The sequence below is a fragment of the Lepidothrix coronata genome, unplaced genomic scaffold (assembly GCF_001604755.1).
Source record: "Lepidothrix coronata isolate B3197 unplaced genomic scaffold, Lepidothrix_coronata-1.0 Scaffold75, whole genome shotgun sequence".
In the NCBI taxonomy this organism is placed as follows: domain Eukaryota; kingdom Metazoa; phylum Chordata; class Aves; order Passeriformes; family Pipridae; genus Lepidothrix; species Lepidothrix coronata.
Window position 1 is genome coordinate 8072065 of NW_016690255.1, and position 26509 is coordinate 8098573.

General features: G+C 38.8%; 1 protein-coding gene across 1 annotated transcript; it reads right to left on the bottom strand.

The window, feature by feature from the left end:
* Positions 1 to 1363: 1363 nt before the first annotated feature.
* On the bottom strand, positions 1364 to 25166 carry RAB12 (RAB12, member RAS oncogene family). The gene is made up of 6 exons (XM_017819520.1): positions 24923 to 25166; positions 13364 to 13424; positions 5526 to 5664; positions 4897 to 4986; positions 3830 to 3934; positions 1364 to 3542 (listed from the first exon to the last, which is right to left on the bottom strand). The coding sequence occupies exons 1-6, from the start codon at positions 25164 to 25166 to the stop codon at positions 3429 to 3431; spliced, it is 753 nt and encodes a 250-aa protein (XP_017675009.1). The 3' UTR covers positions 1364 to 3428.
* Positions 25167 to 26509: the final 1343 nt, after the last annotated feature.

Here is a 26509-nt window from a genome sequence, read left to right on the forward strand (position 1 = left end):
CTTATTGCTCACCACAACTACCTGAAAGGAGGTTGTAGCCAGGTGGGGGTCAACCTCTTTTCCCAAGCAACAGAACAGGAGGACATGGCCTCACGTTGCACCAGGGGAGGTTTAGATTTGGTATTTTAACTTCCAATCCTTTTTTTCCACCTTCTTCTGGTCTTCCTTTATCAGAAGTACCAAATGTTGACATTAGTTGTGTATCTCTGCTCTGAAGGAGCAGAACATCTACTGAAAGGAAGATGTGACTGTCGCTATTCCTCTAGCACACACAGCAACAGTGCATCATTTGAGACATCCTGATAAGGCAGTGGTTTTCATTTTTTCCCATATTGTGATCAGTAGACAAAAGAGAAATTTCCAGTCTTTCTATGTTCCTGTTGTTCGCTTCTGAAGAAATAATCTGTTAATTCAACCCACTGGCTGAATGCCTAGGTCTAAAAGTTTATGGACACAATCAAATATTATTTCAGTCTCTTGATAGATATAAACTTTGGTTTTGGTACAAGACACAGTGCTAATCTTACATAATACAGTTTCAGGAATTTACTCGATTAAATCCTAACTACATTGAAATCAGCAGCAAACCATCATTCAGTGGCCACGATCTATCATTTTTTCAATCTTTCATTATTTCTGTGATTCAAGAAAGTCAAGAAACCACCACTATTTCGGAGGAGATGTTACTATCCTATTTCTGACACTTCTGTGATTTCTGCTTACCAAAAGACACTCCCGTGTATTTTTTTCCATCATGGAGAAACTGCCAGGGACTAGAAGAGGACCTCAGTAGCATCTGATGAATTTAGTGGTAAAGCATGTATTAGAAGGAAACAGTCCCACACACTCCCTGAAGAGAGGGAATGAGACCCCCTTAACTGAGGCTTCTAAAGAACATTGATCTGCTAACACAGGTTAGAAGAGACTGAGAGCTGCAGCTAGTGGTCACCTTCCCTTTTTCTTTCCATCCTGTGATCTCTCTCAGTGGTTGTAAAGACCATTCAAACACTCCATCATCAGATGTCAACAAAGGTTGGGCTGACTGCTGAACTTCCCTATGAGGCAAGGGAGCAGCATGAATAACTTTCTTTTCCCACCTCTCTTTGCATCACACCACAAATGTCTGCTAGGTGGAGCAAGGACATAAATGCAGTGGTTTTGACTCATATAAAATCTGCAGAGATAAAATCAAGAGCCCGAACCCTCTTCACAGTATAATGGATGCAAAGCAAACAGGTTTCCTGAACTTTTTATGATTTCCAAAGAATGATCAAATACATTCAAATACTCACAAAAATATGTCCTTCTCAAATGCAATAGTTTTTAATTTTTGGTACAGTAGACTGAGATTCCAATCTGCCTATATACAAACAGCACAGAACTACAAAAAGAAAGTTTATCTAAGTCAAATGTCTTAATTTTTATTAAATTCAAAAACTGCAGGAAAAAAAAATCACAAATTTCTAAGTACAAATAAAAACAAATCAGCTAAAATAAAATAGTTGTCAAGTTAAAATCCATTTTCCATAAGATTCCCTTCCTTGCTATTGCCCACAGTATCATCAGAACTCGTAGAAGTGCTTTAGAAATTTATTTTACCTTGCCAATATGATAGCAAACTGTAAGTTTACCATGTAAAAAAGCAAACTGTTTAGGCACAAGGTGGCAGAAGACACAAATATCAACCATGCTTTCCTTAATTTGCCAGTAGAAATCCAGGTGTGCTTAAGACCTACATGGTATTGTATTCAAACTGTCAGAGCTTACTCAGTGAAATAAGGGCTCTTTTTTTGGTATGGTTTTGTTTGTTTTTTGTTTGGTTTGTTTTTTTTTTAAATGTTAAAGGTTTCTTGTATCTTTTTTCTCCCATAAAACAGAGAGAAGCTGTTTAAGTCAGCGGTATGCCTTACTGTTCAGTGCCAGTGTTCTGGCTAGAAGAGTGGCAAAAGCGACAAAATGTGTTCCAGCACCAGAGAACGTGAAGTAGAAAAGCTGTAGTGTAAAAAAGACCGGTTCATACTTGTGTTTTCTGTGTAATTAATAGTCTGGCGACCACCTGCTAAGACAGCATGACAGGCAGTCACATGCTATTTTTGAAGATATGAGCTGGGCTAGGTTATCAGCTGCTCTCCCAACAGAGCAGTGATCAAGGTGAACAACTAACGTCTGCTGCTCTTCTCACTACACCTAAAGGAACTGTCAAGCAGAAAATTAAATTATAACAAAATTAAAACAAGTGTTGTTCCATATTCCAGATTCTACCTTTTACCCATCACTTGATTCTTGCCATTCTAATAACAGGTGCAGTTCCACTGTCATTCATAAATACAAAATTTTATTTGCACTTCATTAGTTTAGAAAGACCACAATGTTTTTCAATACCACAACATTCAGGACACACCAAGTTATTCAAATATGTATCTACTGATTTACCACAGCTAAACTAAACAGTGCATTTAATAAAAGATATACCAAAGATATAATTCACAAGTTAATTATCAGACAAAATCCTAACACAATATTTGCTTGATGGGAATAATTTCCACCATTAGGAAAGAAAATAATTTTACCTTAGGTTCCCTTCCCCCCAACCCTACAGATGTCCAGACAAAAATACACATATATATTCCTTAACACAGGAAAAGTATAATCGTAATTTTTTTTTTTTAAGAATTTGTCTAGGACAGCAGCATTGCTTTTTATACTTTCTTTTAGACCTTGAATATATTTCTTTTATTGAAACTTAGTGATTCTTGTAACCCAAGTTTATGCAGAAAATTATATATGCTATTTCAAAGTGCAATCTTAGATCTGCACCAGATGTGATGTCTTGGTACACAAAGAAAGGGTGCAGTATTAAACAAAATAAATAGAAGACTGCCAAAAATTAAACTTAGCTTTTCAATAAATCCAGTCAGCAGAGGATGCTACAGCCAAAAAGTGTTTTCACTACATTAAAAGGAAACATAACGCCCATTATGGAAGCTTTGTACATAAAGTCCTCTGTTTTTAAAAAATTTGTCTTTAAAATAGTTAGCAAAGCACCATATACTTATCTTCATACCAGAAGAGCTTCTGCCTGCCTGTTTATAATAACAAAGAACTATTACAACATTTATGTCAAGAATAGGTATAGATTTAATTTCTTCTTCTCCTCAACTGGATGTGTGGCAAACCCCCAACGACTGTACAGTATTTATAACACTGGGGCAATGAACAAAACATCATTGTGAGGGAGAGGGGTAATAATTAATGTTATAGTTGAATCCTACATAGGATTGCATATTTGCATATTTACAAGTTAGTGTGTAGCTCTGACTTGAATAACAAAGTGCAACGAGAAACTGCCAAATGATTGTAGTGCAGAGTAGTACAGATACTTTCTTTACCCTCCTGCTCCTATTTTTCACTCTGTAGGAAGTAACAAGTCAACAGCAACGGACATGTGGCCTTGGAGGAGGCAGTTCTGGTGGGATTTCTGGCTCTGGCTGCAGGGACAGGATACTGTTGGACAACTCATTTCTTATAACATCCAGTGGCATCTTAAAGAAAAGAAAAATCACCTGTAACAGTCATCTGCACAGAACTCAGCACAAAGAACTCATTTCAGGAGTTCACTGTCAGCCAAAGCCTCAATTTAAGGATCTTTTGGATCTTATTAGTGAAATACATCGGTCAGCAGTCTGTGAACTACATGCCCGCTACACGTTATCCAAAAATTTCACGTGACAGTCTGTACTTGCCCTCTACGTCCTCCCAAGCATGTGCAGTCATTATTTAAACACTGACCATTTATGTGGTCAGAGGAACTACCACCTGAGTATTTTACCTTCTTCAGAATGTCATCAACAAGTTTTAGAAATATTTCATCCACATTAAAATTATCCTTGGCACTTGCTTCACAGAACCGCATCCCGGTTATTTGCTGTGCAAACTGATGGGAGAGAAAACAAAATAACTCCATGAAGATATGCACAAACTGCAAAAAATAGCAAATATACCTATCCTCCCCATAAAACCTTAAGAAAAAAATCAAACACACAACTTTCCCCAAATCTGTGACTAAAGTCTAATTCAAATAATAATCCTGAATCTGCATGGTACAGCAAATACTGCAACATACAGCTAATTTTTGCTTAAAATTGGTTTATTGGGAAAGTGTTCTGCATTTTTCCAGAATTAAATCTGAGAAATTCACGTATTCAGCTGACACAAGATTGCTGCAGACAAAAAGTAAGAACTTTTCAGAAGAGTTAATCTTAACCTTATTATTCAAAATGCAGAAAAGGGAAGTACAGATGTAAGAATTAGCCTTGACTCTCTGGCAGAAAACACTTCACTTCCAAATGTTTGTGTATGCCCATACTGATATTGTCCTGATGAAGATGGTGCTAGGAGTCACTATCACACTAATGATATGAGTACCTTGATTGCTTGTCACTCTTGTACTCTCTGGAGTTGCAACTCTTGCAACTCTTGCAACTTCTGGAGTTGCATGAGAACATAACAAATATGAAAACAAAGGTGAGCTCAGTAACCAAGCAGGGCTGTTGCCTGTCCAAAAACAGTACTGAAAGAAGGCTCGCAAACATGTCCTGAGTAAAGGTATCTTCATTTGTGATTCAAGTCTTCACTTTCAGAGCCCAGAAAGGGGTATCTCCAACACTACTGTATAGTGTGAGCCTACTTACAGCTTACTTTCTTTAGATCATACTGCCCCAGCAGGAACATATATAAACTGCACGTTCTATAGAAGTAAATGCCATATGAATTTTGCCAGATCATATGAATTTTGCCACTCTCAATATGCTCCCTACAACTAACAGTCTGAACAAGAGCAGCCATGGACCATCAACAGCAGTGCCACAGCAGCTTTGCTTCTAGACCTGTCCTTACCTTCTCTCCCTGCTGTCGAGTAATCTCTCGATCAACTTCACAGTCCAGTTTATTTCCAACTAATAGAAGCTCTGCATCTTCTGAAGCATACTGTAATTAAAACATTTTTAATTAACTAAACTTAGAAACGTAAGATTTTGTAACGCAAACACAATACAAAAAAGGGCAATTCCTCTACTAAATGGGGAAGCACACCAAATCAGTTTATATGTAAATGTTCTTCCCAAAAATTATTTCAAAAATTTTTAACTTCAATTTTTAAATTCCATCTTTAAAACATGACTTGAGAACTAGCTGTTCCAGTTTATCTAAGAATGAACATAACGACCTCATTTCACAGACAGGAAATAACCCCCCTCCCTTTACTGCACAGGTAAATGAGTAATGTTACAGAATTCCACTGACACTTCTAGCTGGGACAATTCTAGTTCAAGGAATTCGGAACGGACAACCATTTTGCAACAAAACCAAATTAATGTTAAATCCTGGCTAAAAGAATCCAGTGAAAATCAACTGGAAGTAGTTTAAAAATCCTAACTCAATGCTGTAAAATGTCTGACAGAGATTTCTCTGAGGGAAAAAAATGCTTCTTGAAAAAAGCATGTAAAAAGAAAATACTTAAGGCATACCTTATCAATCATTTTCATCCATTTTGGTAAATCGTCAAATGTTTCCTTCTTGGTGATATCATACACCAAAATAATTCCCTTGGCACTTCTGTAATAAGCTGAGGTAATGCTGTTGAATCTCTCCTGACCTGCTGTGTCCCTAAGAAGCAGCAGCAAACATTGGCACAAACATTTCACCAATTTGCAAAGTACAGAATAATTTTTTTTACATTTTAATAATAACACCCCCACACTCATTAGACACTCTACATTTCCTCCTGTATGTGTGAATTTCAGGGAAAAAAATGGAGCAGTACTTTCAATCATTAAAAGTTTTCATATTAGAACTATTTATCCCATACTAACTTCACCAAGAAAGGCCACCAAACATTTCTACATGTGTCTGAGAATGAAGCTGTCCAATGAAAATGTACCAGCAGATAAAGCTGGTTTTGCATTGCTGGAGTTTGTTTTTTCTTTTGTGGTCCCTTGTTTTGGTTTGTTTTTTTAATAGCCCTTAAAAAAAATGAAAAAAATAAATGGATACATCCAGACACCCAACTATAACACAAGCAATGCATTGATCATTTTGATTTGAGCTTTCAGAGTCTTTTTGGATCAACCACAGCAATTCAGCCACAGTTCTAAAACTACTTCAGAAGCTACTGTCACAGAAGTCAATGAAAAGAATAAGCAATCACCAATTGGTACAAGGTTTGAAAGTAGATACCTGGCTTTTACACTTGCATCTACTTATCTGAGGTGTTCAAATAACATTTCCATGCTCACTGTCAGCACTGTAGGTATTTCAGACAGGGTGCATTTACACTGGACATTATTATCCAGCAATGACACTAAGTCACCCATACTAGCTATGGCTTCTGTTCCAAAGTAGATGAGACAGAAGTATAATTTTTTACTGAACCATGAAAACCCGTGCACTGCTTTTAATTATATCAAGACTGCTTAGGGAAGATTTTTGGCAGTTATAGTAAAAATACAGCTGGTGCATACCCCAAGTCCTAAAATGTGACTGGCATCTCAACTGGAAAAGAAGTTATAGGCACCCCAAAGTGATCAAGCATTTGTTGCTTGAGTTCAGCCCCCAGATTAAACGGATAATTTTGAAATTTTACTTAGACCAAGTCAGAAGATGGACCAAATTTAAGAGTGGATGGAGAAAAACGTGTGCATTTGCGTTTGGACTCAAAAGTTCAACATGAACCCTCTTCAACAGTCACATTTTAGACAAAAGGAGGAGGAGGAGAATGAATTTGGGAATGAGATTAACAATGGAGACCTGAAACACTTGTTACCAAAAAAAAAAAAAAAGAAGTGTGTTCACAAAATGCCACATCAATTGTCCCAAAGATTTAATTCTTTTAAGGCCTGTGCACAACAAGCAGTAGAACAAACTACCACAAACCTATCTTACTCTTTATGAAATCTTTAGGAATTTCAAAAAAGCAAGTTTAAAAGTGAAGTACTTAACTTTCTCTTCAAATTGCCACAAGCATACTTGGTAGCAAAAAATATGTGACAGTGAATTCACAAAGTAAAGCAGTGTCCACTAGAAAAAGATTTTGAACCTCTGCTTCATAGCCTGTGGAAACATATTGACTTATATTTCACTACAAGCCAATGACATTGCAACATGAGGCAGAAGAGAACAAATTCCTATCGCATCCATTTTTATTTGATTGTTATTCAAATCCCATTCTCAGAACTTCAGAATTACATTCATACAAACCTTTGGGAACCTACAGAAGGTGAAAACAGGTAGCCTGTCTCAATAAGGTCATGCACTAGTAGTATTGCAGACCAGTTTTAGATGGTTAATTGGTTGCTTTCTTATCACTAAAGAGGCATTTTTATTAAAGCAATACAAGTTCTGGCAGCTGAAAATACATATAACAAGTATTAGTCAGAGCAAGTAACTACTTTATTTTCCATTACTTCTTGGCTATGGTCAGATTTATTTATGGAAAGTCCTTTGGACGTTCAGTCCACGAAAAATTTAAAAATTCTAGTATGAACCGTTGATTTTCCACATATGGATAACATTGCTCTAGTGCTTATGAACAGAATTCTCAGAATTCTGCCATCTGTTGCTAATCCAGCCTACTGATCAAGTATATTGAGGATTGGATACCTTTGGTTCCATCATTCTGAGCAGACTTAACTAGGATGGCAGGTGGAAGGGCATACCTCATGTAGAAGAATATAACAATTTTAGCTTTGTCCAGAATAATGGGAAAAGCTGCTTTTGTTGTCACTGGGGTTTTTTTGGTGGGTTGGTTTTTTGTTTGGTTTGGGGCTTGGTTTTGTTTTTTTTCCTGGCCAGTCTTTTCCCTCTTTCCTGTACCTCTATCGGAACACAGAAATAAAGAGGGTGTTTCAAAGTTACCTGTCTGTGCCTCCAGGTGACTGCTAAGGAGCTTCAGCAACTCCATCACAGAGGGGCCATCAGGGTACCAGATCACTGAGTCCGTACATTATAAAAACAGAGGGGAAATAAACACACTAATGTTCACCTACCCTCCCTGAAGTCAGTCATCAGCACACTGGTTAAGTAAGCAATGAAGAGAACTACACAACATTATGCAACTCTCCCACTCCAGCTATCTCCAACTCCACATTTCCCCTAGTTTGCTAAGTGCTGTATCGCCGCCAAGTCCACCTGGTACTATCAGCTTCTCCTCACTCTATAACACCCCTGGGCTCTTTAAAAGTTTATGGTATTCCTAGGTTGCTTCACCCTCAGATCCTGTGCTCCCATTTGTGTAGGTCCTTCACCCAAATGTCACACAACTCGTAGGCTTGCTTGCTGGCTATTCAGGACACACCACATGCTGTGCCCAGTTTAAAGCACCCGTGGACAGCCTGGTTGCCCACTACTTAAAACAAATGGCCAGATGGCTACTGACTGACACCTGCCAGTCGTGCCAATTACTGTGGATTATGGCTGACTTTCTCTGCCTTGCTTTAAGTCATCGACTTCTCCACACTTCACACAACCTCTACTGCTGCCACAGGTTGAAATGAAACCAGTCAGCAGGTTTCTGACTGTAAGCGTGATATTCTAATCCTTGTTTCCTTTGAAAAGTGGAAGAAAATAAGCTGAATTTGTGATCTCTAGCATTACCCTAAAATTGCATTTCCTGTCAAACAGTAAGGTGAAAACTGAAAAACTATTTCTGCAATAAGTAAGTTTAGAATGCAACCCCAAGCTATCTAAGCAAACTGCAGTTTGAGAAGAATAACACGTTGATCTTTTGCATGGAAAATTCCCATCTTCATCTTATTTTTCACACAAATGTGCAGTAAATCCTTCTAATATTCAGGAAAAAATCACAACCCTCAATGGAGAGCTGCCATTAAAAGCATATCCAACTTCAAATGCCTTCCTTTCATGTGCAGTGCTGGAGCAATAGTTTGCTACACTACTTTCATCCATGTATTACAATCTTGCAGCTGGAATATTTTACTAAGGATAACTATTGAAGCACTAATGGAAAGGTGGAAGAAGAGATGACCACTATTTAACTGGGCTAACAGTACATAACTTCATCAACTTCATAAGTGATACTAAGTGCTACTAGTTCTTTATTTGCTCTGGTCAGAATCAACGCAATAGCCTAAGTCAGTTGAATTTAATTCAAACTCCAGAAATCCAAATAATAAGTTGCTACAACTTAAACAATGATCTAGCATAACTGAAAAAAAACACAACACCAAACAATCAGATATCTCTTTTTTAAATGCTAAAAGCCTTTTGATTTTTTCAAGAAAATTTTCTAAAGGAAGAATACTAGTATTTCTAAATTGTAATCAGAAACATACAGTGAATGACTCCTTGACCAGCTATACTCTGCAATTATAGAATCCAACCGCTTGATTGTTTTTCTGCTTCCAAAACAGAAATTAGACATAAAATACAAACATACATTACACCAAACGAAAGAAATTAAAAAATCACACAAAGCCCATTTTCAAGCGTTGATATGTCATATTCTATGTCATACTGCATAAAACACAATACAAATACAATTGATTAAAATATGTTTGGATAATTTTTCTTTTACATAAATGTTCTCTGTGTCTATCTACACCAGTTGAAACAAACACATGGACAGACTCAAAACTGTCTCTGGCTCTGTACTTAAATTACTTTTTTATGAGTGGTGGTGTGAAGTGGCAGTAGAAGAGAAAATATTTTTAAAACTTTAATAAAAATTTAACACTAATTTAACACTCACATGCTCTATGCTTTTATGGAACCTACAGGCAGTATTTTAAAAAATGCTTTAAAGTAATTTTAGAGGTTAATTCTACTTGTCAAGATGAGTTTTTTTCCTCCCATAAACCAGAAAGATACTTAAGATCTTTCATTAAATAAATAATTTATTTCAGAGGTACTGAACAAAAGGAACTACATTCTGTTATACTCCAGGACAAGGATTTTCCAAGACAACTGATCCTTAGACCACAGAGCCGGCAGAATGTGAACTGAGAACGCACCACTTTAAAACAACCTTCAGAAGCAAATCAAGACTGTTTTGTTGCCAGGACACTGGCTACCTTGGGCATTAGGCCTGTAGAGGCAGAGAGCCCCTTTGGTTCCAGCAGGGAACTCAGCGCAATGGCAGGGCACCACTGCTTCCAGCAACCAGGTCCTTTCAGAGGGGAGGCTGGAAGTGACTGCTGGTCATGTCAGCTGCTTGTGTCAGATGACTCATGTAAGAGGGCACAGTCGGACACCTTACTGTCCTACTGAGCAACTCCCAGCACATCTACGCTTCAAAGCATCAACGTGGAGCTCCTATTATTTGGTCTGGGTTTCCAGCTCTGAAAAAGTGCTGATTCACAGATGCCTGGATTCACTTAGACACTCGAACTATCCAGTAGTTCTGGTTACTCTACCCCATGGCTTGAGCTGCACGCACGCATTACTTTTTATAGAACACAGGAACTTGTTTCAGCCAAGAACTGTGATGCAGGACCTGAATTACTGCATCCCACTACTTTTGGCAACCCAAGGGGCACTACTACTGTTCCAGGTAGCACAGAAAAGATGGACACTACTCTCTGTCCTCAGTGGTGCTCTATCATTGCATAATCTAAGAAGTACAAGGTTGTTTCCCAACTGAAAGTCATGGAAACAGGGGAAGCAGGGACCAGATAGGAACAGGTAAAGCTAGAGGCGAGAGGAGACGCCTCTGTGATCCTTAGGGCATGGTATCCCATTACAAAAGGAATACAGGTGATGAGTCCTTTTGTATACTACTCTACTAACAGCAGCAAGTGTGAAAGCTGCTTTAAAAAGGACATCTTGGACACCCAATTGATTGAAATATTGAACATGGTACTACTCTAATATATCTTTTGATAAACTCAAGTGGTAGAGCTCTACGGAAAACATTCTGCTGACAGAGTGGTCAATGGAGAAACAGGTCAAGTGACCATAAAAACGCCAAATTTAAACTTTCTTTAAACTGTTCTTGTTTGACTTTTAAAGTAGAATCAACAAATGACTAAAAAAAAAATCCAAACCCTGATGCTTCAAAACATAACTTTAGTCATTTTAAGAAAGCAAATAAGCATAAAGATCAGAAATTATCTGTTCACTGAATAAAAAAAAATTTGTAGTAAAGTTACTGCAATTATATGTAAAACTACCAGGAAGTACGAGGCAACCTAAATTCTGTCACTGTGTAGGTATGAAAAGAGACTGACTTATGATTAGCCATGCAATTGCAGTCTGCATTTCTAACTTCCAAGTGTTTGACTTACTAAATTGCTTTCCTCTTCAATCTAACAATTGAAGATACAATAAGGAGCTGAGGGAGCTGGGGTTGTTTAGCCCAGAGAAAAGGAGGCTCAAAGGAGACCTTATCCCTCTCTACAGCTACCAGAAAGGAGGTTGTAGCCAGCTGGGGGCAGCCTCTTCTACCAAGTAACCAGTGACTGGACAAAAGGAAACGGCTTCAAGTTGCGCCAGGGAAGGTTTAGATTGGATATTGGGAAAATAAACCTCTTCACCAAAAGGGCTGTCAAGCACTGGAACAGGCTGCCCAGGGCAGTGGCTGAGTCACCTTAAGAGACATGTAGACATGACACTTAGGGACATGGTTCAGTGGTAGACTCGGCAGCAATGGGTTATAAGTTGGACTTATTAATCTTAAGGGACTTTTCCAACCTAAATGATTCTGTGATTCTGTGTTAATAAGAGTTTATAAACAGGCCCAACAAAATACATAACAGAATTCAGCATAAATTAGCAAAAGGAGTGCTTATCTAATTGCTTTTCTAAAAAACTGGAAGTAAGCCAAGACAGTTTTAAAGATTCAGTATAAGAACAACATTTTAACAGCCACAGTTGGAAATGAAGTGACACTTAGGAGGAGGATGTTGTGTTCATCGATTTTATCATATTTTAAAATATTATCTCATTACATTGTGTTTTCCTTGCTATTGTAGCAGGGCTCCACACAGGAGTAATCATCACAATTTAGCAATCTCTCAACTTTTAGTTTTAAGTTTCCTATATCCTACTAGCATATTCTCAATATGTGGAAAATAATGGTTTAAACATCTCTTTTCCAACAAAACTTCTCTCCTATAATGTAGTTATTCAACAGGAGAATTTTTTTGTATCAGCTTACCACATTTCACAGCAAGCATTCATATTAGGCATACAGTAGTATTTCCACATCAGAATTTTTTGTTACCTCTGTCAGCTCCAGCAGACCCTGGCTAACAATTGCTGGCTCAACTGCCAGTCTTGTGGTCATAGGTTTCCAAACAGGGACAGATGAATGAAGACATGCCACTAACATTCAAGTGTTAGGTGACTGATGAGACCAAAGATGAAGCAGCAGTTAACTCAGAGGGAAGCAAGACAGACACATGGTGTGACAGACAGAGTTGATGGTGACCTGCCAAGAGGAGTTAGTAAGCTGAATTCACTGCATCCATGTAGTTAAGAACGACAAACCACCAGAATATCCCAAAAGTGTAACAACAAGAATATTTAGAGCTTTTTCCCCCCTCTATGGGTTGTTAGCAGCTTAAACAGTTTAACTACAATGCCAATTATGCATCATACACTGTTAATAAACCAAAGCTAAGCTTCTACATAGTAGTATATAAGGTTAATGTATAGAACATAGCTGGTTTATTCTCTCATAATAATGTTTATGTATTGTACTACTCCTTAAAACAAAGGAGCTGTTAAACTCAATAATTTCTAAACAATAAAAACCGTATTAATCACTAACACGGAGAACCATTTTCCCACACTGTTTAGAGTGGATATAATTTACTTAAGTCTTGAATGCCCTTAACTTTGAAGTTATTTCAAACAGCCTCAAAGAAACAGCACTGCCTATACCAAGTTTTAGAAAAACAGTTTAGAAAATACTTCATAGTTGTTTTATAATTGCTGTTACAATGAAGGTCAGTTTTAATCAGTCCAGAAAAATAAAGAAAACAAAGTGTACTTTCACTAGTGTCTATTTAGCACAGTCACCTTTTGTTGTTTGTAGAACTCCTATTTCTTCTGTAGGTGATGTCATTCTTCTAGGAAAAGGGGCTCGAGTCGTCTGTGATGCATTAATATTTCAGTAATTACATTCATGCCCTACTTCTAACTTTATCTCTCCTTCTCCTCCTTTACCCTCACAAAAATCTAAAAGCTATTTGGTTTTGCTTAAGTCTTGTGGGAATGGAGGAGAGGAGTAGAAGGGTAAGAGCTAAACCAGCTTATAACAGTTAATAGGAGTATTAGACAAGCATATTAATTCATGCTAGAACATAAAATTAAAACATACTGCTGGTTGCACATTTGTTTTACTTACCAGATTTGTAATCTAATTTTCTTTCCTCTTAGCTCTACTGTTTTGATTTTAAAATCAACACCTATAAATAAAATACAGTAAACAGAAAAGGAGGAATAAGAAGCAAAAGTAATGAGGGTGTAATTATTATTTTTGATACCTTTTTTAAAAATATATCAACTTGTAACAGTCTCAATAAGCAGAAGGGTTTGCACCACTATGGGTCAACTCAGGAACATCATGGGGATTTCACAACCACTATATAGTCTGTGAGCCATCCAATTTGGCAGCATCACAATGTAAACCTTCCACTTTGTGCAAAATTTCCAGCAGCAGGTAAACCCAACATAACAGTAAAACAACAGGCACAGTATGTTTGTTTCTCCCCTGTTCACCTTGACTGTCAAGGACAAGCCTGCTCTACTTCCAACTGGCACAGATGCCCGGGAGGCTTGGAGCAAAAACAGTCCCTCCACATCAGTTCTGCTGTTTGTGAAGCAGGAACAATATATGTCTGGCTTCCAGAATAGATGCTTAGCATCTGCTAAGTGCTGTCCTAGAAGTGCTGCAACTATGGTTGGTTTATGAAGAAGTTTGTCAGCAATATCATTCTTAACTCCTGAAAATATTTATTAGCAAACTTCTTAGATTTAAAGAGGGTATTTGATTTTTAAAATTTATTTTATACCTGTATGGTGCTTTTATTGATCATCTCAAATCCAGTCACATTCTGAATGCATGTTAAATATCAAAGATAGAACCATGAAGACTTTGTTATACAGAAAGATCTATCTTCTATAAAAAATAATAATGCTGGCTATCAACGGATAAGACATACCATGGTCAAACAATACCTAGACACAAAAGCTTACCACCTTAACTACAAGAATATTTCAGGGAATAAATGCCCTAGCATATTTGTAGACTGTGAACCTGTTCATTTTAGTATACATTTGCAGGAAGATTTTTGCTTCAGTTCTTCCTTCTAAACATCACCATCCCTTCTAACAGTGCTAAATCAAAGAGGGAGAAATAAGAAGATATGGTTCAGAACGGTACACTTAGAACTCACACAGAAGTGCAGAAGCATAGTGTGTTGGAAACACTTTTGGTATTTCACATACAATTGTACACTAAGAATAGGAATGAAACTGAAGAGGAAAAATCATTTTTATTTTCTTTAACAAAAACTACACATTTTCTCAATGTCTGCCCTTGGTAAAAGCTGAGTGTCCCTGCTGATATTGTTAAGAGTTGAGACTGAATTGTAACTTTGACAGAAAGGACTGAACTTGGCCCTTATGTCCATATTTTTAGTTTGCAAAGCAGGTGGACATTGTTCAGCCAGATGAAATAAACAGAAAGATCACTGACCTTTATTCTCCCAAACAAAAATCCCTTCAAACAGCTTGCAGGTGCACATTACGCAGTGATAAAAGTAATGGTCACCACCAGGACATTTGTCCTCCTTCTCCACATCCTTAACAGTGTCTAGCACACTTATTCACAATTCTTGCAGCGCTAATCAGGACATACAATGCTTGCACTTACCAAGATATATCTCATTCAAGCCCCAGGAGCTGAAGAGTTAAACTGATTTGTACTATACAGTTTAAAATTTCAAGCATTCATATGCAAATTGAGAAAAATATTAAAATTACTAAAATTTCAGAGCATTTATTAATCCCAACTTCAAGAAATCTTTTTCTACACTTCTGAAAAACAACCATCTGTGTTGGTGTAAAAGCAGAAGAGAAACGATCCAGCTATGTTCTACTATCCAAAGTGTGTGAAATAGGAATTTCTATAATTACTGTTTTTCTATTAATGAGTTTTTTAAAAGAAACATAGAACCATTTCTACGGTTTTAAGATTTCGTCTATATAAATGCATTTAAACTATAAAAACATTTTCCCTAAGGGTCACAGCTTTTTCTACAACAAGAGAGTAACTTAACCTGATAAGCAGATGATCAGTATTAACTGAAATTGCTTGCTTCGAACTTCTCCCGTCCTCAAGGAAGTTTGAATATAACTGTGCACACATCCCAAGCCCAATTCCCAATCCCGCCATTCTGCCATACACAACCTTCTAAATGATTTGCCATTCATGTGACATTAAAAAAAAAAAATCTTCCTTTTCTCTCCCACAGAAACATAAATAGAAAAAAAGAATCTACGATGCTCATACGGGTGGGTATACTTGTCTCAGGCTGACAATTTTACTTGTAAAGGGACTTGATGTGAGTGCTGAGAGAATACAATACTGCTGTGTAAAGAAAAAGCCCTACTGTCACACACGAAAAAAGTCTAAATCATCTCTGATCACAAACTAAGTATTAAAAAACACCACAGGGATTTCATGTAAGTTTCAATAATTACAAAACTAAAATATTTTTATTTTTACAGAAGTGGTTTAAACACTGCTGCCTTACACAAACAAATAAACGAAAAGCTTTTGTTGTATTTTTAAAAAAGAAAAATAAATAATGAACTATGGAAAGAAGATCCAACTGTTACAATAAAGTACATTTTCAACTTGGGACCTTCTGGAACTAGTAGGCACAATATATGAATTAAAAAAGTAGGAAAAAAGCCTACATATTAAAGAGATCATTTCAAAATAAATGTCAACAGCATTCTTATTTCAAAGGCAGATCTTTCTATTAATTATCTTAAATTCATACTATGAAATATTTGCCTACTGTTAAATTTTACAAGGAACAATCCACACAAGTAACAGTTTTGGAAAAGCAGATTCTTCTATAGAACTGTTTCAATCATTTAACACTTGAGTCAGACAGAGTGCCAGAACTACGCAAAGGTTGCTCAACTGCTTTTTATAATTAGTAATGCTCTGCAAGCATCAACACAAAATCAAAAGCTTTATGTCTGCCAATACTGAAGAAAAAAATCTGGCAGCTTTCCTTTTGCACACGAAGAAACAAATTCCTAAGCCTGTCAGGTTTCATTAGCATGTTCCACCATAGACTGCCAAAGCCAGTGCTTCGAGTTTACATACAATTTAGTAATTCAATTAAAACAACAACACAATAATTTGTTTTCCACTTCAATTTCAAATATTGCATTGAGTTAAGAAAAAGTTCAATGGAAGAAATTATTTAGCTTATGTTAATGAAAATAGCTAAATGAAAAGTTTTGTTATCCATACAATTACTCCAGCATGGCTTTATATATAGTTCAATAAACTAGAAGAATCAACAATTACAACTGCATTAATCTGAACAATTTATCTTATAAAAAGAAAGGATTTTAAAAGGCTCTCTTTAGCTGCTACAACACCAGCAAACTATTGCTGGTTTGCATGCTATCTAGTTTGCATTTTAAAGGCCGGCTGGCTAATTTATTGTCAATGAAAACCCAAATATACACATGCCAGCGAAGCCAACAAGTGCATGTGCTTCTGATCATACTGAAATGTGCCCTTTGCCAGTTCACAGTGATTTAAGGGGAATCAAAGGGCTTATTACGATCTACCCTCCCATTTAAAAGCTGGCCTCCTCTATATATCAGGCTTGCACAGACCACAGGCAACCAATGCATTCAGCTTATCTAAAATTGTAAACTCAGACCACAAGTAAATCTGAATCACCACCTCTATTTTTATGAGTTAAAAGTGTGTGTGTTTTGGATGGCATATTCTGACCCTCATTTTTCGCTGGAGGCCTTTTTGGGAAGTTCAAATATCCTGTAAGAACTAATGAAAAAGGCATAAAAATACAAATCTCAGCCTCTGGTTTGTGTTTCTGATTTTGTATCTATTTAAACATTTGATTCAGCTTGCCCTACAACTTAAAACTGGAAATGAGCTGCTGCCCTTTCCCCACAGGCTAGGTTTATGTCAAATAAGGCATTACATGCAGCAGCACCTACGTGGTGTGTGTAACGAAAGATTATTAGTTCAGGATTTTCAAAATTTTATATAATGCTCATTGTTTTTGTTAATAGCACGTGAACTTTAGATTAAAAATATACTTTGTGAAAACAAGAAAGTCTATTACAACATGCGCTCAATTGAAACCATGCAGGGAAAATAAAGGGCTAGTAGAACAGAAGGGTTTTTTAAAAGTATATTAAACACACAGCCAAACAACCTGTCTGCACTCTTTTCAAAACTAAACAGCCCTAAAAGAGAAAAGACACTCAAAATAGAAGCGCACTAATGAAGTTCTAGATAAGGGCAAGTCACTGAGGATGACGTATCTTGTCACCGAACCAAACTTGAGACTGTTCCAAACTTGAGACTGAAATCCCATAAAAATGAAGCCTAGTCCAGAACAAAATATAATAGATTAACTCCTCACTCTAAACAGAAACTAAAACTTATCTACTAAGGTACAAACTAGCCCACACAACTGGGTCTGTCCTTTCTCTTTAAAGCTAAAAAAAATTGTTTAGAAATAAATAATAAACTTCTTCCTATGCTTTTTATGTTCACTTTTTCAATTTTTTTTTTTCCTGAGTGGCAAAAAAAGGAAGTGGAAACTGTTTTGCTTAATGCACACAGAGTGACCTTTTGGTGGCCAAGATTTCCTGGTAACAAAGCTAATGGAGGAACTGGGAAAACAGATGCACAAAAAAGCCCCTCCAACTAAAATCAATTCCAATGGACTAAATTTTCAGAGGCCTATTAGTGATTTGCATCAAAGCAATTCAATCAGTGAAAAATAATCAGACCATGTTTAAAGAAACAGAACCAGTTTAAAAATTCAGAGGTTATATACTAATTAACCATTAAAACATACATATGATTTGAAGACTACGACAGTTTATTTAATTTGGACATCTGACAGCATTATGCAAATTTTCTTACTTATCCTACAGTTAATGACAAAGGTTGCATGATTTTCAAAGTAACAACCATCTTTATTAGTCCTGGTCTGTAACTCAAACAATACAATACTTTCACCTATCCAGAAATTGTCAAAGCCAATGAAAAGGTGCTCAGTAGCTTTGATACTGATTTCTAGAGTCTTGCATGGCGGTAGGGGAGAAGCAAGCAACAACAAAAGGTACATAGGGAGGACAGGAAAAGGTTACAGAAACTGTTCCCAGAAAAAAACTGAAACCATTGTGTCTTATTTTAATTGAAGCTCTAGGACAGACAGGTAATTTCTAAAACACACTAATGTGGAAATACGTCTTTCAAACTGCACATTATAAATTTAAAGATTATAAAAAGAGATTTGGCAGCACCTAGTGTTATGTCAGATATAAGCCCGTTTGGGGATTATTTTAGAGGCAGGTAAAGTATGTTGTCCATAGAGCTTCAAGTGTGTAATTCTAGAACGATTAACATGCAGACATTCGAGACCGCTTGCCTAAAATAAAAGCGTATCCACATCTCAACTGGCAACTGTGCTACAGACCAGAAAGAAACAGATACCAAATATTTTTTTTCTGTTGGTGTAATACACATGCAGTCAGTAAATTTTGAAGGTGAATTAAGTGATTTTTTTAAAACGTCCAATATACAGCTTCTAAACATCTCAGATGCTTGGTACTTCCCAATTCAGTGAGAATGGAGGAAATTCTGATTTCTTTATATCCTTGTGGACAGTAAAATTATAAAGCCTTTCACAAAATGTAGGCTTTTGACACTAGTTAAGGTACTAAGTTCAAAGCATGCACCAAAATGTTGACAAACAGAATGAGGTGGAAGAGGAAACTGGAAGGAATATGGCTTTCTGTGCCTTCATAAACAAGACTTATTTTCAAACTGATTATAGAACAGGAAAGCATACTGAGGCACTGGTCTACAACCACCTGACCTGAAAGGAAAACTGAATTTGAGGAAAAAGTAAAGTTATTTCATGAGCAGCACTATTCAGATTTTTAAAAATGGAATCTATTTCAAAATCAGACTGAATTTATCATTTTGTTTTGGGTATCAAGTTTCCCACTCCTTGGGATATCAGAAGAAGTAACTTGTAAAAGTGTTGCTATACAATTTCCAGAAAGGAAGTCCCTAACCAAGAATCATATGGCCCTATTTTCTTTGCTACTGACATGCCCAGCTGTTCACAGAGACTGAGTTTGACAGCTGCATTCCACTCTCCTCACAGACTAAACTGCCCATTTGACACCATTCAAGTGGCCTCTTCATCTTGCCTGTTGTTTTACTTGCACAGTCAGTATTTGTACTGACTAGGGACTACTTGGTACTCCAACAGTCCTGTAGTGTTGATATAACCCAGTACCTGACTATTTCTATCAGCTGAAGTTAACATCTAGTTTACAAATGAAGTAAACAGAGTCGACTTCAAATTGACTTTTCTTTGCAACCTCTTGTTGACTAAAAACCCCATACCTCCCCAAAACCCTATTCCTAAACACTAATAATTTATATTACCTACCTACATTTCTCTATGTTCAATTATAGTTTTGTTCACTTACGAGGATTCAAATGGTTACACATAGAAAACAATTGCTGACGAAATCAAATGCTCTAAAATACACTTAGTTGACACTTGCGAGACAAACAATGACTTGTCAGGTGCTTTCACTTTCTGGAGTCTCTGGAGTGTCCATTACAAGTGACTACTCTGCTCCCAGATGTAAAAGGCTGGTTCCAGGGGACACAGGCTTCTGTCAAAAGTTGCATTTCCTAAGACAAACAAGGAGGTTCACACATGCTCCCTAATTATCTGAAGGTTTTGTGTAAGACAAAACTGTTTTCTGTTTGAGTTTCCAGACTCCTGCTCTCCTCTGTTTGTAGTTTGGCAAGACACTGCAGCACATCATCAACAATGTACTTATTCAGTTTATTTACACTATTCTGCACTAGTCAAAAAGCCAGCACATAAAACCAGATGTATTAACAGTTTGGATATGCAAAAGCAGTAACAGTCAATAAGAACTGTCAATTTTCACAGAAATACTTATCTCTGATCAGAACTTTCTTTTTTTGTACAACAGTAAAAATTTTTCATGCTGAGCATAGAGCTGATTTTGGATTAAAGCAAGAACATCTTACTGTTACTTTGCCATGATGTGGTAAAGCAAGAGACATCTATTTCTACTCTTTCTTCCCTCTCGCCACCCCAACTTTCAGTGCCATCTTATGAAAGGGTGGAAAAAATCCAGTTCTGAAAAACGGCAAATAGATGCTTTTAAAATGAATGGCCCGATACTTCTAAGTGAATTTAATTATGTTCTATGACAAGCTTATGGGAATGAAACTGAACATTTATGTTGTTTGTCCACATTTTTTAAGGATAAAGAGAATGAAGAAAGGGTTTCAATTGTCACAGAAATCCAAACATACGTATATACACATATAAAAGTATAATGTATGTATATATATTAAAACCAGACACTGCCTTACTTAAGATTGCTCTGATAAAAGACAAAGCTAAAGTTTTCACAATTGTTATTGTTTATTTGATGGACAGTAGGAATTTTGCATGAGGTATTTTAAAAATAACTCATATGGAAAATACCGCTTGGAAGGAAAAGCTATGGACCTCTGTAAATCTCAAGAGTTGCCAACCTCCACACCATTTCACGTGGAGGTGAAACAAGGTCAAAGAGCATTTCTGTGAAGTCAAAGGAGTCTTGCACCACAGTGCCTTTACATGCCACCGATCTGGATCCTTCAGGCTACAATTAGTCCAGAACAGATCACAGGTCACCACATTGCCATTCTGATCCACAACAAATCTTCCCACTACAAACTCCACCTATGATTTTGCTTGCAAAACAGGACAGAAGGAAGCTTTAGTGTTTACTACAAGTGGTAGTGTACTTTCCTATGAAGAGTTGCTACAAGAGCCAGCAATGCACGAGGCACAGAAATTGCATTGGCATTACCAAGGGCAAGGCCTCTTTCCTGGAATGCTTTTAGACCTGGTGGAAAGGAGCTGAAAGATAAGACTAGGTCTTAAGAAACTTTACATACTGAGCCAGCATGTAAAAAAAAAAGCTGAGGAGCTAAACTTGATTTGAGGGACCATAAGAATCAGCATCCCAAGAGGTGAGTCAGTGCAGAGCCACCAGTTTGGGAGAGCAGGAACCTCAGGTTCAGAAAATAAACCCCAGAGAGAAGTGTAATGCCTGCAGCAGAATTAGATGGACTGGGAAAATACTGCAGAATTAGATGGACTGGGAAATACTGCTGAGTACAGGAATTCTGTAGATCTGTCATGGAAGAAAAACAGCAGGGAGACTGGAAATGAACTAAGATTTGGTGGATGACGTAGGACACACAACCATGAGACTGAGCTGTAGTTGTACAGATACTGGGAAGAGAACAGAGGCCATTAATTATTAAATAAAGGCTGATGAAAAAGAGGGTGAGATAGTACCATTTAAAAAAATCATTTTATAAATTATAAATTTATAAAGATCACCACCACGATGGAGATGTGAATTACAATGTATTCCTTTTAGGATAAGAACTACTTGGGGTAGGGTAAGGGGAGGAAGTCATGGAAGAAGCAGAGGTAAACACTTTTCCTTTGCCCCAATCCTTGAATCTTCTTACAAATGTGGCAATGAGTATTTATCCATTACCCTTTTTCATGCCATATTTGGCATATGTGGCCTCAACTGTCAAGTTGGAAAAACCTCCAAGTCACAGTTTTGGATTCTGCTCCTGTGTGAATAACGCAGGTGCATGGAGATCAAATTTTATTTTAAACGGAGATCAAATTTTATTTTAAAAGAAAAAGTGTAGCTTTATGTTTGTTGACAAAGATAATACAATGCCAATATACCCTGGTAAAAGCATTATTCCATTGCAGGAAAGACGTTTACTACTCTGGATTTAACACTGGCACAGAGAAAGTAATTTCACATTTTGCAAAAATCAGTAAATATTTGAGCATATTGAGTATTCTCAGTGCTATGTAAATAACAGATTAAATAGACACAATATTCTATGCAGCTAATTTAATGCCCAAAAGAAATACATCAAAAGAATTTTAGATCAACAGCGCATTGTGTGCCATTATGAATAATGTGCTGAAATCTGCCAAGCTATTTTTGAACACTTTCAAAGAACTTCAGTATCTGAGATGCGACTGAAGACATGTTGATATGTTTTCATTACAGAATTTGCTTTACCAATCTGGCAATGTAGGCTTCTTAAATTAGCATTAAAATACTGCATCTTTCTTAATTGAATCCCTGCATCCCCTTTTCAGCAGAAACACTCTACTTTACAATGACACAGCATGATTATCCTAAACAACCCTTAGGGATAGGAGACAGAAAAGTTTTAGGATGTTTGCAATTCTTACACTGTTAGAGAAGACTTCTGAGTAGCCTGTGCACTTTCATCCAAAAGCTCAAGGTGTTAAATGTTTTTCTATTTGTCCTATTCATCCACAGTTTAATATACAAGCATAAATGTCAGGTTGAGACCATTAATGTCAAGGTAAGGAAGTAAGCATATATTCTAGCACTTCATTATAAATACAGCTTTGCTAATATAAGGTAGGTTCAATAAATTTTTGTTTGGTTACATAGTCTTTTCAATTTTAATCTCAAGATATATTCAGTTTATATAAGTTCCTCTGAAACTGGATCAGTCACAGGGTTTTCACTGATGTTTCAAAACACATTCTCCACTTGCAATTCTTGAAAACCACTGCAGTTAAGCGGTGACAAAGGAAGAGCTTCATGATTTCAACTGTGTATCAAAGGCTGAACTCAGGTTGTTTTGGAGTGCAAGGTATATTCAATCTATATTAAATGTAAATAGCAGAAGTTACTTGTTCTTACAGCGCAAAAAAAGCAGGGTGCGAGCTGACTGTGAAAAGCTCTTTCTTTTAGCAGTCAAAGGATCTGGGGGAATCTCAACAGCTCTCAAGTTAGTCAGAGGACCTTGAAAGAATGCCATTACTGTCAAGTCCTTCTGCATGTATTTTGGCACAAGCTGATTTCCCTATGCTGCTTTATGTTGGCACACTTTGTACACCAAACATTACATAACCTTCTGTCTAACAGCATATCACCACTTATTTCCTGTTTCTTCTCTAAAATAAGGAAGCTTCTCTGCTTCAATCACTGTCTCAGTTATCTAGGGAATCAGTTTTGCTTACAAGGCAGCAGCCTAGAAGTCTGGATAAGGGTCTAGAGCACCTCCTCTAGAGCAACTTCCCAGGATTCACAGCAGGAAACTAACCCTAGTTACACAGGGCAGCCCAGGCTTGAAGGAACCCTTAATGTAGGTCAAGCCAAAGATACAAGAGAGCTCAAATCAATGTTTAGACCTAGAGAATTTATAAAAAAACATTCCATGATTAGTTCTAATTCAGCTGTACCATAAATTTAATTAAATCTGCCCATCTACAGAAGCTATCAGCATTTCTTCATTACAACACATCTCTTGAGGATTAATGCCTCAGATATGCTATTATTGTCTTTCTAACTTCAAAAATGTTAACAACTTCAAACCAAAGAATTTAAGGTTGCAGTCTGCACTATCAGATTTGGATTCCTAGAGAACCCAGGAAAGAATTAAAAAACTGATAAAACACACATTAAAACAAAAGTATAAGTAACTATGTATTATTTTGTCACAGGAAGATGGTTTTGGATAGTAATAACTCAGCTCCTAAAAGGCATTACAATCATTTTTCATCAGACGTTTCCTCACATTCCAAGCTACAATTAAGCCATGTATTTTCCAGTGACACAAGACTTTAACCACCACCTTTCTGCAATACTCAAGAGTTCAATTTCAAGGACAGGACTCTAATAACAATACAGACTAACTAGCTTGTTTTCCTACCTTTACACATTTGTGTATTAAAAGACAGCAGGCATTAAATTACCTCCAAGACTTGTACAGATGACTAAACTATGAATAAGACAGCACACTACAGAAGTAGGAGGTTCTCTTGAGTTGTGTGAGGAGCCAAACATGCGGCGTGCTCAAGAGGTACTACTCTTCAAAAAACAAAACTTCCTCGGACCTAACATCGCAGAAGGCTTCTTGAAGAAGGTGTAGCAGCCACCTGGACTTAATCTAACTGCGGTCTGGAAAAGTAGCTGAATACACTGAGAAGAGTACGTTGGATACACAACTTTTAACTCCTGAAATACTTCTGTCTCCTTACATGCAACATCTAAGACTTAAGCACAAAAGCCTGCTTTACCAACCATCTCTAATATTTCCCTTTAAACTGTTTGCCGTTAGTAAGGCTGAAACTGGACACCCAGCACCTTCTCAGAACTTCCAACGATAACTAGGGCATCCACGATCTTTCCAAGCAAAGCTGTGAAGTTCGGCACCAAGGGCTCCCGCGCCATCGACCCCCTGAGCTTCCCACGGCCCGGGAACCCACTCGGCGAGACCCAACGCCGCTCCGCTGGGCGGGAGGCTGGGCGGGAAGGGGACGGGGACCACTGCGCACCCCGGGGCGGGGAAAGGTCTGGGAGGGAAATGCCTGGCGCGGGGGGGGGGGGCCACATTTGCGGGAAGGCGGGAGAGGGGCCAGGGAAGGGCGGCCGCCCCACCGAGCCCCGCGTTCCCACGGCCGGGCCCTGCGAGCACCGAGGGCAGGACAGTCCCTTCCCCCGGGACGGGACGGGACGGGACGCGCTCCCTTACCCACGGTGGACTTGCAGGCCTCGCAGAAGGTGTCGTCGGTGAACCGCTCCATGAGGCTGGTCTTGCCCACCCCCCGCGACCCGATGATGATCACCTGCAGCTTGAAGTCGGCCGGGCGCGGCGGCTGCTTCCTGCGGCGGGACTGCCCCCCGGAGAGCGCCGGCGACCCCGCCGCCGAGCCCGCCCCGAGGTCCAGCCCGCCGCCCCCCGCCCTGCGCTGCGGCAGCCCCGAGCCCGGCTCCATCAGCCACGCATGCGGCGGCGCCGCGCTCCCTCCCCGCCCTCCCCGCCACCGGCGCCGACCACTGCGAGGCAGGGGGAGGAGGGGGCAGCGAGGACGAGACGCGACCGCCGCCCGGCCCTGCCCGAGGGGAACGCGAACAGCCACAGGAACGGGAACTGCGCCGCCGCCGCCGGGAGCGGCGCGCCCAAGCCCGCGCCCGCCCGCGCAGCGCCCTCTGCCGCCCCGGAGCCGCGTCCCGCCCGCGCCGCAGTGCCGGGGGCGGGGAGCGACCGCCCCGGAGCGGCCCCTGGCGGGACCGCGAGGTCTCTGGCAGCGAGGGTGGCTGGGGGGGGACTGGAGCGTCCCTCTTGCGAGGAAAGGCTGAGGGACTTGAGCCTGTTCAGCCTCGAGTTGAGACAACTGAGAGGGGACCTTATTTATGTGTATAAATATCTAAAGAGGGCGTGCCAAGAGGATGGAGCCAGGCTCTTCTCCCTGGTGCCAAGCAATAGGACAGGAGTCAACGGGCAGAAGTGATGCACAGGAAGTTCCACCTGACTATGAGCAAGAACTTTTTTACTGTGCAGGTGACCGAGCACTGGGACAGATTACCCAGAGAGGGTGTGGAATGTCCCTCACTGGAGATACTCAAGAACCACCTGGACACAATCCTGTGCAAGGTTCCCTAGGATGACTTTGCTGAAGCAGGGAGGTCAGACCACATGGCCTGCTGTGGTGCCTTCCAACCTGACCCATTCTGTGACTCAATGATTCTGTTTCACCTAAATTTATCTTCAGGGAGTCGAGCAGAGCCCTTGAGTGTGGCAGCACTTGCGGGCCTGGGGTCAGCCAGGTTTGGATTTCACTGTCAAATCTGAACCTGGTACCTGCTGGCTCATGGGCATGGACCTTTTCATAACAACCTCCAATACCAGCTCAGTTGTATTCCAAGCAAAGGAAAACATGGCTCTAGAGGAAGTAGAATAATAAATCATGTGAAGGAATAATTATCAGGATGAGTGTTACTCATTGTAATATTTGAGGAAATTTCTAACTCTCCAAGCACTGAGGACCAAGAGTTCAGAGAACAGAGATTTTTCAGCAGCAGCCAGAGGCAAAGAGCACAGAATCACAGAATGGTAGAATGACCTGAGTTGGAAGTGACCTTAAAGACCATCTAGTTCCAATCCCTCTTCCATGGGCAGAGATACCTTTCACTAGACCGGGTTGCTTAGAGCTCCATCCAACCTGGCCTTAAACACTTCCAGGGACAGGGCATCCACAACTTCTCTTGGAGAGGTAGGAAGGATTCATGGTTTTAAATGAGATCTAGAGGTAGAGATAGCATCATTCTGAACACCAAA

Coding starts and splice junctions, on each gene's coding strand:
- RAB12 (XM_017819520.1), bottom strand. CDS start 25,166: ATGGAGCCGGGCTCGGGGCTGCCGCAGCGCAGGGCGGGGGGCGGCGGG. Junction 13,425..24,922: donor GGCCTGCAAGTCCACCGTGG/GTAAGGGAGCGC, acceptor TTTTATTTATAG/GTGTTGATTTTAAAATCAAA. Junction 4,987..5,525: donor GGATGAAAATGATTGATAAG/GTATGCCTTAAG, acceptor TTTTAATTACAG/TATGCTTCAGAAGATGCAGA.